The 12,279-nt window shown below is 49.9% G+C and overlaps 1 protein-coding gene across 3 annotated transcripts in view; it reads left to right on the top strand.

Moving 5' to 3' along the window:
* The window catches only part of LOC119443173 (retinol dehydrogenase 12), a 74,815-nt gene extending 62,889 nt beyond the window's left edge, over nucleotides 1-11,926 (top strand). For all 3 annotated transcript variants that reach the window (XM_049662627.1, XM_049662628.1, XM_037708337.2), the window contains one exon: nucleotides 11,694-11,926. In XM_049662627.1, the coding sequence (XP_049518584.1) occupies nucleotides 11,694-11,900 (207 nt within the window). In that variant the 3' untranslated portion in view covers nucleotides 11,901-11,926. The remainder of the gene's footprint in view (nucleotides 1-11,693) is intronic.
* The last annotated feature ends 353 nt before the right edge of the window (nucleotides 11,927-12,279 follow it).

Raw genomic sequence — 12,279 nt, 5'->3', positions numbered from 1 at the left:
AGATGTATTGATTATATTTAGTGCTTGTCTCGCAACGGCGCCTTCCTGGAAGGCTATGACGGCCGAGCGTGAATCGCTGTAGACGTGGGTGGTGGTCGGGTCTGTGAGTGTGAGTGCGATGGCGACCTGTTCTGCTATCTCGGAGTTGTGGGTCTTGACTGTGAGAGCGTTTGTGACTTGACCTTGCTTATTGACCGTGATGGCAACGAAGGCCTGCCTGGACAGGTACTGTGCCGCGTCTACGAAACAGGACTTGGATCTTCTTATCACGTATTTCGCGCAGAATGAACGATCCGCGTGCCACCCTTCTGGGTTGATGGTGCGCGGGGTTCATGTTGCGCGGGAGTGGGCGAACCGTGTAGGAGTTGCGTATGTCCGTCGGAACACTTTCATATAAATTCTCGATTGCTGTGGTGTCATGACCTAGTTTGGCTATGATTTTTCTACCCTGTTTGGTTCCAGAGAGTCTTGTCAATTGAGCCCGTTCTTGAGTTCGGCGATTTCTTCAAGTGTATTGTGTACCCCCAGTTGCAGCAGGGGCTCTGTCCCGGTGCTCTTGGGGATTCCCAGTGCTAGTTTGACTAGCTTCCTCAGTTGCGCATTGAGTTTGTCCTTTTCCGCTACCTTCCATCTGTGCATGGCCACCTCGTAGGTGAAGTGGCATTGCGCGAAGGCGTTTGTGAGCTTGAGGAGATTTTCTTCCTTAAGGCCGTGTTGTCTGTTTGCTACGCGTCGTATCAGATTCATGGCGTTATCCGACTTTGTGGCGATCTTCGCCACTGTCGCCGCGTTAGAGCCGTTGCTCTCAATGAGCATGCCGAGAACTCTGATTTTGCTGACGTGCGGAATGGTTCCTCCGTCTTTTGTTCTTAGAGTAATGGCGTGTGTGTCTGATTTCGCTCTTTGGCTTGGGACCGCTTCTCGATGGCTTATAGACGAGGAGCACCGACTTAGCGGGCGAACATCGCAGACCCGTGGGAGCGAGGTATTCCTCAATGGTGTCGATCGCTTGCTGTAGAGGAAGGAAGGAAGGAAAATAAGAGGCGAAAGGCAGAGAGGTTAACCAGGTTAAGTGTCCGGTTGGCTACTCTGCACGGGGGGATGGGGAAGGGCAGAAAAGATTAGAAAACAAGAGAAGAATAAAAATAAAACAAAAACAAAAAAGAACAAAAAAAAAAACATCTGTCCGCACAATTCTATAGTTTTTCATGAAGTCCTGTTTCTTTCAAAAAGCGTACTAGCGCTTTTAAAGCAGTTCGTTCCGACGTCGGCTGGGACCAGGGACCAAGAATTCTGGCTTCCGTAAGGGGACGGCTGTCTAACTTGTCGAGCGTGGTTCTGAGGACTTTCCTTTGTGCACTAAAACGACGACAATCACACAGAAGATGTGCTATCGTCTCTTTGCACCCGCAAGTTTCACAATCTGGACTTGTGGCCATTCCCATCAGGTAGGAGTACGCGTTGGTGAATGCTACTCCAAGTCTTAGGCGACAAATGAGAGTTACCTCCCGTCGTGGTAAGCCATGTGGAACGCGGAACTTCAGATTAGGATCCAGGGAACAGAGGCGGTGGTTTTTAAAGTCCGTTGAATTCCAGTGGGCTAACGTAAGCTCGCGAGAAAGCGCACGGAGCTTTCTTGCTGCGTCTGTTCTGGACATAGGGATAGCGACGCAATCGGTACTGGTATGTGAGGATCGAGCGGCTGCGTCCGCTTGCTCGTTTCCAAAGATACCACAGTGACTTGGCAGCCATTGAAAGAAAATTTCATGTCCTTTGTCAACTGCTTGATGGTAAATTTCGCGTGTGTCCGCGACAAGTCGTTCGTGGGGTCCACGGCATAGTGAAGAGAGCAGACTATGGAGGGCGGCCTTGGAATCGCAGAAGATAGACCATTTCTGGGGCGGTTCCTGTTCGATGAATTTCATTGCTGCACACAGAGCTGTAAGTTCGACAGCCGTCGTCGATGTCAAGTGCGAAGTCCGGAATTTTATTACTGTAGATTTTGCTGGGACAAATACTGCAGCTGCTGAACTGGAGTGCATGACCGACCCATCTGTGTAAACATGTAAGCGGTCACTGTGGACCTCATGTAGTAGCAATAATGCTGCCTGCTTCAATGCTGCTGACGGCATTTGTGCCTTCTTATTCACGCCTGGAATGGTGAGGCATATTCGAGGTGAGTGCAGAGACCACAGTGGTAACGAAGGCCATGCTGCAGGGACGTAATTCGATGGTAGCGATGCTCCGTGTATAGTCAGGAGACAGCTGAAACTCGTATGTGGCCTAGTCGTTGGCAGGCAAGCAAGATGGTGAAAGGGCGTCTATGCGACATGTCGAATGTGCACTCTTAGAGCGTCGACTGCAAAATATGTTGATACAGGGTGGTCACGTGCTATGGCGATTGTGGCCGCTGTGGATGCACACTTAGGGAGGCCGAGGCACGTCCGTAGAATTTTGGGCTTGCATACTCTGGAGTGTTCTAAGGTTCGTTTTACTGGTGCTTCCCAGTACGGGCAGGCTGTATCTTAGGAAGCCCATAAATAATGCATGGTACAGCTGTAGCATCGATTGCACAGACGCACCCCAAGACTTTCCGCCGACAAATTTGAATACATGTGCTATTGCAGTCAACCTCTTTTTCATATATGAAATATGTGGCGTCCAAGACAAATCACGATCGATGATGACTCCAAGGAAACGGTGTTTTGTTTCGTAAGCAATTACTTGTCCATTTATGCGTATAACATATGGAGTCATTGTTTTGCGCGTAAATGCGACTAATCGGCACTTTTCGGAGGATAATTCTAGGCCTTTCATACGCAGATAGGACGACGTTTGTGTGACCGCCTTCTGCAGTCTCGCTCGTATCTGCGGACGAGTTACGCCGGCTGCCCAGATGCAGATATCATCTGCATAGATGGATATATGAACCGTCCTTGGCAATGATCCAACAAGGCCTAGCAGTGCTACGTTGAAGAGCGTGGGGCTTAACACTCCGCCTTGTGGCACGCCTCTGCTGGTGACATGGTGGGATGTCATTCCATCTTCTGTAAGTACGAAGAAGGATCTATCCTCCAAATAGCTGTGAATCCAGCGCAGTGCACGGCCACCAATGTCCACATCGATCAAAGCATCGAGGATTGCTTGGTGCGCTACATTATCATATGCGCCTTTCACATCAAGAAACATCGCCACCGTTAAACGTTTCATGCTCTTTTGGTGTTGAATAGATGTTACCAAATCAAGCACGTTATCGACCGATGACCGACCGCGCCGGAAGCCCGCCATTGCATTGGGATATACCTCATTGTGTTCCAAATACCATTCAAGACACATCAACACCATCCTTTCCATTAGTTTCCCAACGCAACTGGCAAGAGCGATGGGACGGTACGATGCCAAGTCTAATGGAGATTTAGAGCTCTTAAGTAAAGGTATTAGGCGGCTGACTTTCCACTCACAAGGAATCAATCCTTCGCGCCAGGATTCGTTGTATCTCTCCAAGAGTATACTTTGGGCTTTGTGGCCAAGGTTTCCAAGTGCCTTGTATGTGACACCGTCGGGCCCAGGCGATGATGACTTCCTACAAGTCGCCAGCGCAGCTTCGAGCTCCTCCATAGAGAACAAGAGATCCATGCGAGAGTCCTTGGATTCCGCAACGTCACGTGCTAATGGTACAGGTCGTGATGGCAAGCCAGCGATTCTTGCGCAGAAATCCTCAGCAACGTCGATCTCACGTCGTCCTTGATGCAGGGCAAGAGACTTAAAAGGGTGGCGCTGTTGTGGAGACGATTGTAGGCCACGCAGAGTTCTCCATATGTGGGACAGAGGCTTTCGAGGATCCAAGGACTCGCAAAAGGATTTCCACTTCTGAGATTGTAGCGTATCGATGCGGCGCTGGATTTTCTTTTGGATCCCCCTCGCCTCCCTCAGATCATGAATACATTTCGTGCGCCTGTATCTTCTTTCCGCGCGTCGGCGAATCGCTCGAAGCCTTTCCAATTCACCTTCATATTCATTATACTTTGGAGAAGGCCTAAAAGTGAACATAGCCTCTTGCAGTGCATTTCTAATCTGATTCTCCAGAGATGATGGGTGGCCTTCTTGACATTCGTCTTCCATAAGCAATCTGAACTTCGTCCAGTCTGTTCTACAGAGGGCAGTAGATAGAGACTTGGCCACTCCCTTGATCTTCAAATAGGTAGGAACGTGATCACTTCCATGGGTTTCTATGTCTGAGAACCACTTTATGCTGCTTCGAAGACAGTGAGAGACGAAAGTCAAGTCCAGACAGCTGCTGTAGGTTAGTCCCCGTAAATATGTCGGGCTGCCGTCATTGAGACAGCAAAGCTCTTGGTCCGAGGCAAATGCGACTAGTTTTCTTCCCTTGGAGTCCATCTTCACACTCCCCCAGAGCGGGTGGTGTGCGTTAAAATCTCCACTAAGGATCCAAGGGCCAGGTGTCGTGGATAACAAAGCACCCAGTCGTTGCGTGTCAAAACGACTGGTTGGAGAAATATATGCAGCGACGAGAGTAAATGTAAGTTTCTTTGTTTTTACAGTCAAACACACGTATTGGTCGTCGTCGTGAGGCACAACTGAATGTAGCACGTAAGTGAGTTCACACCGAACATAAACGACGACCTTGCTGAGGACATTACACGACGCGGATGAGAAAGCTTCATAGCCCGATAGCCGGATTGTAGTTTGAAGGTTTGGTTCGCAGACGACGATGATGGGAAACTTGTTCGCAAAAATGAAAGGTCGAAAATCCGAAATTCTTGATCTGAGGCCTCGAGCATTCCACTGAAAAAGGGATGCTTCCTTGACATCTTTACGGAACGACAGCGGTGAATGAGCCATAATGCTATTCAAGACTTGCAAGTACTGGATTCATCACGTCCAGTACTTGCAGTGCGCTGCGAGCATTCGGGGTGTTTAGGTTCGTCAGTAACGTACGCATGACATTCATGAGTGACTTCAGCATGGCGATCACTTGCAAATCCTGGCCTTCTGCGCGGACTGCTGCAGGGCCTGCTGTCGGGACATTCGTAGTTGTTGGACGACTCGTGTCTCGTGGTTCTGCGAGTTGGCATGGCTTCGGTAAAGGTGGCCATGCTTCCTTTGAGTTATCGATGGCGGGCGTTCTTCTCTCATCTGCGTTGGTAGCGCACGAGGTCAGCGGTTGACGAGCAGCCTTCTCCGGATTGTGCACTTCCTTAGAACTATCACAGTGCTTTCTTAACTTGCGGTGCCGGGAACGTCGGCGTCGGCGTCGCACTTTAGTTGCGGCTTCTTTATGCGTCGAATGGTCTCTAACCATCTGTCTCAAGATCTTCTGTTCATTTTTCTGGAACGGGCAATCTTTCGAAGTCGCATCGTGCGCACCCTTGCAGTTGGAGCACTTGAAGTCCGTCGTGCGACAAGTGTCGGAGCTATGTGACTCGGAACAACGTGAGCATATGCCTGGGTTCTTACAGACAGCACTCACGTGTCCAATTCTCTGACAATTGCGACACTATAGGGGCTTGGGCACGAAAGGTCGTACAATATGACGAAAATGGCCGACCTTTACATACGTTGGTAGGCTATCCCCTTTGAATATGAGCTTCACGCAAGTTGATTTGCCAATACGATGAGCTTGTATTATGGGAATGCTCTCTGTCGTTGTTTTGATCAAAATAGGCCAATCACTGTCACAGATTGAGACGTCGATGTTGTAAACCACTCCAGCAGTGGTTTCCAAGGTCTGAGGAGTGTGGCAGCGCACTTTGATGCTATCTAGCTGCGTAATCTTCATCAACGGATCCAAGGCGCTTCGGTTATTAACATCGATAGCGAGGACGTTCTTGCGATTATTGATTCTGACGTCTTTTATCTTGCCTGGCGCGAGAGACCCCAGATAAATAGAGATGGCCTGTCTATTGAGTCGGTTGAGATTGTCCGTAGCCGCCTCGGGAACGAAGATAATTGTATGCTCCGGAGCTCTCGGCGCAGGAATCACAGTCGACTTACTTGATGCGGAGCATCCGCTGACATTTCGTCTTTTCGCTTTCCGGCGTGTGTAGACCTCGAAGCCCTCATCGTCCGAAGTGGTGTCGCTCGATGGAGAGTACAGCTCGGTGTCATCGCTGTCAGCTTCGCTCCGAAGGCAGTTCCTCTTCCTTGGAGTAGCTCCCGCAGACGCTGGCAGGTCTGGACGGTGCTCGACCGATTCCGTTTCCATCGCCGAAAAAGGGAGCGGCGTCTCCCAGCAGAAACCGGTGAGAATGTAGAATATTCCAGAGAGACCAAAACAGTGATGTGCAGAACAACCACTTCGTCGTCTTCTCCTTGCTGTAGAGCGTTCTCAACTGGTCCCAGGCTACCTCCGGGGATCCACAGCGTTACGTCATCTGCGTATATGGTGTATTTGACGTTCTCGATTTGATCCAGTCTCTTGCCTAGGCCGGCTAGCGCAAGGTTAAAAAAGTTGTCGCAGTTTCACCTGAAAGGCGAAGCATCAATTGCGATAGCAAATTTGTAGAGAGCTATACGGAGTAATGATATTAGCTTTATCAGCTGTATAAACTTGGACATGCCGCAGCACCGGCAACACGCAGAACTGTTGTCGACGCCGTCGGCGTTTTGCCCGCGTTCGCTCAAAATGCGTGCGGCGTTGGTGACTGTTGCCGGAGCCTCTGATATAAATAGGCACTTGGTGCCGCAGCTAAACGCCGCCTCCCTTCCCTCCCCCACAGCCTCTCGCGCGTCGGAAGAAGGCGCGTTTGCTCTACATATATGGTGATAGTAAAGGAGGAAAGAGACGCCTACTTCTGCTGCCCTTAAGCGAGCACGGCGCAGAACGCGCGTTTGTTCTCCGCCGTGCGTTCACTCCCCGTGAAAGCGCGCGCCCCTCGCGCCCTTTCACTCGCACATACAGCGTTCGGCGCGCTGCGACGATTTCATCTTCATTGACATCATACGGAACCTCACGGCGACGGCGACGCCGACGGCAGAAATCTGCTTTTGAGTGTCCATATAATTGCTATCGCAATAAAAGCGTCGGAAGGAAGGAAGGACGCAAGAGAAAGGCAGAAGGCAGGGAGGTTAACCAGAATAACGTCCGGTTGGCTACCCTACACCGGGGGAATGGGAAGAGGGAACACAAAGATGACAGGGAGAGAGAGAGAGGAGGGAAGGAAAGAAGGGAAATGAGTGGTTAGTTCGCTGACGCATGCGTTAGTGCACTAATAGTCACAGACGTTCACGCAAGCCCGTCGTCCTCAAGAAGCTCAAAAGTGCCTTCACCGCTTTATGGGCCGACGAGCGATGGGGGCGGTGTTCCAGCAGCACCTGCACGGAAAGCGTCCGATTGTCCCGTTTTTTTTAGCACGTTAACAAGTTCTTGTCTTTCTTGGGCATATCGTGGACAGTGGCACAGCAGGTGGTCAATAGTTTAGTCGGTGCCGCAGACCTCGCATGCTGCACTGTCGGTCACTCCAATTAATGTAGAGTATGCCTTTGTGAAGGCAACTCCTAACCAAAGGCGACAGAGAAGCGAAGCTTCACGTCGAGGAAGTCCGAATGGAGGTCGGAGTTGCAGTTAGGGGTTTAATCGATGCAGTCGTGTAAGTCGTAAGTTTGGCGAGTTCCACTCGGTCAGTGAGAGACTGCGTGCCAGGTGTCGAAGCTGCCTTGCGGCGTCTGTCCTCGAAAGTGGAATTGGAACGCTGAGCTCTTCTTGGTGTGATGTGCGAGCAGCGTTATCTGCGGAATCATTGCCACTGATTCCACAATGACCAGGTACCCATTGAAAAAGCGTCGGAGAGGTGACAGAGCCTTGCCGGGTGCCCTTGCTGCCTAGTTTGTATTTCTGGGACTTGATTTCTACTAGACGAAGGGTGGCCGTTCTGTCGCTCAGGAACAATTTTGTATAAGCGTAGAGTCTAGTGCCGAGGTCGAGGTTAGAGATTGTATCGAGTATGTAGTCATGCGATAAATTATCGAAGGCCTTTTTGAGGTCTAGCCCTAGGATTACTCTCGCGTCTCTCGTGTCTGCGTCGATGATCTCATGCTTGAGGAGTTTCATGGCGTCTTGGGTGGACAGCCCAGGTCTAAAGCCGATCATTGTTGCGGGGTAGATATCTCTTTCTTCTAGATGTTTCGAGAGCCTGTTTAGGACCCCGTGCTCGGCTACTTTGCCGACGCAAGACGTCAGCGAGATTGGTCTGAGGTTATTGATGTTGGGCGCCTTACCAGGCTTTGGGATGAGCACGATGAGGGCCGTTTTCCAGTCTTCGGGTAGTGCTCCATTCCTCCAGATTTTGTTGATTTCCTCAGTGAGGGTTTATTACGTATTACCCGTCTCTTCATTAAATATCATTACTCCCTATTTCTCTGTGCTGGACTAAAGGCCTAGATTTGTGCTGCGTGCCATAGATATTCGCAAGTGTCTGTAAATCTCTTGTATTGTCCGCTAGTAGTACTATATCGTCCGTAAACATCAGTCCAGGGGCATTCTGTTGCACCTTTCGCCCGTTATGTATGTAAGATATATCAAAACCTAATTCACTGCTTTGTCGTCGCATTTCTATGCCCTTGAGATAAAGTGTGAACAAAACACGACAACCTTCCATTCTTGGGTAGCACGCATGAAAACAAAACACGAGAAAGAATACAGGACACAGGAGTTCTCGATGAATTACCACAACTTCGTTGCATTTCCGGCCTTCCCGTTCAATTTGTACTCGGTTGCCAATATATATATCTCCCTAAACAGCTCCACGAAATCGCCGTCTATGCCCTTGTGTTTGAGAATACCCCATAGCAATTCCCTGTCTAGTCTATCGTAAGCTACCTTAATATCTAGGAGTGCTATTTATAAAGGTCTATTGTGAGCTACTGATATCTCTATGCACTGAGTTAGTACAAACATATTATCCTCTAAGCATCTGCCTGGTCTGAGCCCATTCTGTAGTTCCCACAGTACATCGTTTTTCTGCACTCACTTCGACAGCTCTAGTTTTATGGCTTGCATTGCCACTCTATACATCACCGACGTTACTGTAACTGGCCAGTACAAGCTCATCTTTGCCTTTGTAGACAACGTTCATCCTGCTTTCACGCCACCCAAGCGGAATTTGCTTCGTTTTAATCATTTGCTCTGCGGCACTAGACAGTCAACTCAGCCATAGTTATCACAAACAGACCAGAGATTGCTGAGCAGACAGCAATCGCCCTGGCGTTAACGGATACCCGGAGGCCATACATATACAGTGAGTCTCGTAGCGCAGTCAGAGCCTTTCGGAAAGGTGCAATCTCGCAGCAAGCCTTACATATAATACAAAAGAGCAAAATAAACTTCCATTCAATCTGCTGGTTCCCTGCACACCTGGGAAACATCGAGAAGGCCCCCCTGAAAATTTACGAGATGGCCCATAAGAGCGCGCGAGAACTAGCCCTCCGCAGCGCCACCCTCGCGGGTCCGGATCACCTCCGAGAGAACAGGGACGTCCCACTCACATATAAGGAGCTCACTAAACACTTCTACCTCAGCCGAAGAGAATTTGCCACACCACATCCCACACTCAAGAGACCAAAGCACTCACTTTGAGACTACTTCAAACCAATACATACCCCACACCCAAACGCCTACACTACTACATGGCAGAACGAATCCCCTATACACAGTGCGCCAACAGTAATGAACCACTTGACCTCAAACATATGTTCTGGCCATGCGACCGAACCACCAATGCCGATTACACTCAGGGCCTGGCCGGGTTCGAGGCTGCCACTCACAGTCCGGATATGGTTGAACAGCTTTGGGCAGTCCAGCAAGCCCACAACGCTGCCGCGAAGCTCTGTCTTCCGGTCCCGACGTGGGATTAGCCCTTCTATGGGTCCCCTTGGAGGACCAAATAATCCATTCATCTGCGGCACTAGTCAGCTGTGTCTTGATCTGGGGACCCAACTGTTTGATTACCTATATTGGGATTTCATCGGGTCATGCGGTCGTCTTATTGGGGGCAGTTGCTTTTTTTTCGGCAAAAGCTTTCTAAGCTAAATTTTGATCTCTCAGGCTTCTCTGGGGCTGGATCTGCTTTAGTCTGCACTAGGCTATATTTCTTGCCGAAGTTATTCCTAATAACATATCTGATGTACCGCAGCACGTCGTGTCCTTCGAAGATGTTAGTATCTATCCCTTATAGCCGTTTACGAATGTTTAGTTGGAGCTCCGAGTGCTCTTACATGGTTCCAGAATCTTTTTGGTGCGCTTTTATCTTAATTGCAAGTGTCACGCACCCAACTTTCACTTTTTGCCCTAATTCGCTCGCCACACTTTTTCCCGGTACTTGTTCCATCTAAGAAGCAGCACATCTTTCTCATGTAATCGAAACGTTCTGGCTTTTCGATGATCCCTAGATCCTGCTTGCGCTGTTCCACGACTTCCATGGCATTTCGGTAACTGCATGTCGTAGGTGCACCCTCTGGACACGCCGCGCCACCTGGCGGTGCACATGCGAAATCCGCGCGAAGAAGAAGAACAAAACTTTATTTGCACAAAAGACTTCGTTGCCCCTAGAACGGGGCAGTTTGCGTGGTCGGGCCCCTATTCCAAGGCACCGCTGGCCCACGCCATCCTTTCTGCCCTCCTGACCAGCCTGAGCTGGTCCCCGAGGGCAGAGCTGGACAGCAATGCCTCCCACCTCTCTCTCGTGTTATTCTCATCTTGCTCTTCTGTGTGAGCCGTGCATTCCCATGTGATGTGATAGAGCGTCGGTGTGCTCCCACACCACGGGCATATGTCTTTGTAGGCTGTTGGGTAGTGTATATGCAGTCTATGGAGGTTTGTATAGGTATTCGTTTGTAGCCTACGTAATGTCGCAGAGTCCACGGCTGAAAGGTTCTTGTGCGGTGCTGGGTAGAGTCTTCTCAATTCCCTGTAGTATTGCAAGATTGCAAGCACGAAAAAAGGGGGAATCCGCGCGAAGTCCCCCTTTTTTCGTGCTTGCCCTCCGACATGCGTGCTAACATCAAGCATAATTGCCTCGCGCGCATTAGTGGCGCACCGCGAAAGCGTTTCGCTTCTCTCTTCAGAAAACCGGTAGCGCGACTTCGATTCCACCTACCAGCGGAGAAAAAATAAAAACGACATTTTTTTTCGTATGAGTGTGGCGTAAAGATTCTAGGTAGATCCGAAGTGGCTGAAGTAGGCTAGGAATTCTACTCGCATTCGGTCGGTCGGTCTGTTTTAGGCTAACCTCTTTCACGCCAACTTGGGTCACTGGGTAGTTTATGGCTTATGGTCATCGGGGGCTGCTGTGCTCAGGTAGCCGATTTCGAAACCAAATGTCAGCCCAACTGGAGTCACTGCGTATGTGACACTTGCCATATATGATTTACATCAAGTGACAGACAATGAAGCCAGAGAAAGCATAGTAAAGTTAATTGCAACGCATAATTGAAATTAGCTAGAAATAATAAGGTGAAGGGAAATGAAAGCTAACGAAAAGATCACCGGCACAGCGGCCCCAGCCGAAATGTTGGCGATAAGTGCATTTGGTACGTGTTCTTTAGTACCGCTGCATATTGAGCCGGTTCTTGGTCATCGAAGGCACGCGTATGGCCGAGTCGTGACGCCGCGAGTGCGGCTGGTTGCTGTCGCAGTAAACATTTTGGCAGCTGACAGAGTTGCTCGCCCTGTGCAGACCGCCGAGGAAGGAGCCCAGACGTCCATCTACTTGGCCGTTGAGCCCAAGATGACCAAGGAGACCGGTCGCTATTACTCGGACTGCCAGCGAGCGTGGATAAGCAGGCAGGCGGCCGACCGGAGGCGATGCGAGCGCTTCTTCTGGGATTCTGCGCGCCTGGTGCGGCTCGACGAGGCAGAAGTCAAGGCTCTCGTGGAAAAATAATAAAAGCCGTTATGGAGGCAGTCGGACTTCACGAGGCGTTTGAACAACCAGCCGATACACTGTGTAAACTAAACCACTACGCTTCACAACACGAAGCGACAAAGGAAGTCCGCACAGGGCACGAGCTTTTCTTCTGGATCTTGCAGCTTCCGTTCCGCTGTTACTGTGCTCCAAAACGAGGAGCTCTGAAGCGACGCACCGATTATTTAACCAGCCACCACTACTGGATTGCTTACGGTATATATGCAGCTTATTTCCGTGCACGAACAATTATTATTAATCTCCATGCAGACGTGATATTTGTTCTTCATCATCATCATCATCATTCATTGTCCTTTAACGGGCGCCAAAAACGTCGTGGTCTCACGGTACGGCATAG

This window comes from Dermacentor silvarum, chromosome 2 (assembly GCF_013339745.2).
Source record: "Dermacentor silvarum isolate Dsil-2018 chromosome 2, BIME_Dsil_1.4, whole genome shotgun sequence".
Taxonomy (NCBI): domain Eukaryota; kingdom Metazoa; phylum Arthropoda; class Arachnida; order Ixodida; family Ixodidae; genus Dermacentor; species Dermacentor silvarum.
This window is presented reverse-complemented; position numbering and strand designations above follow the sequence as displayed.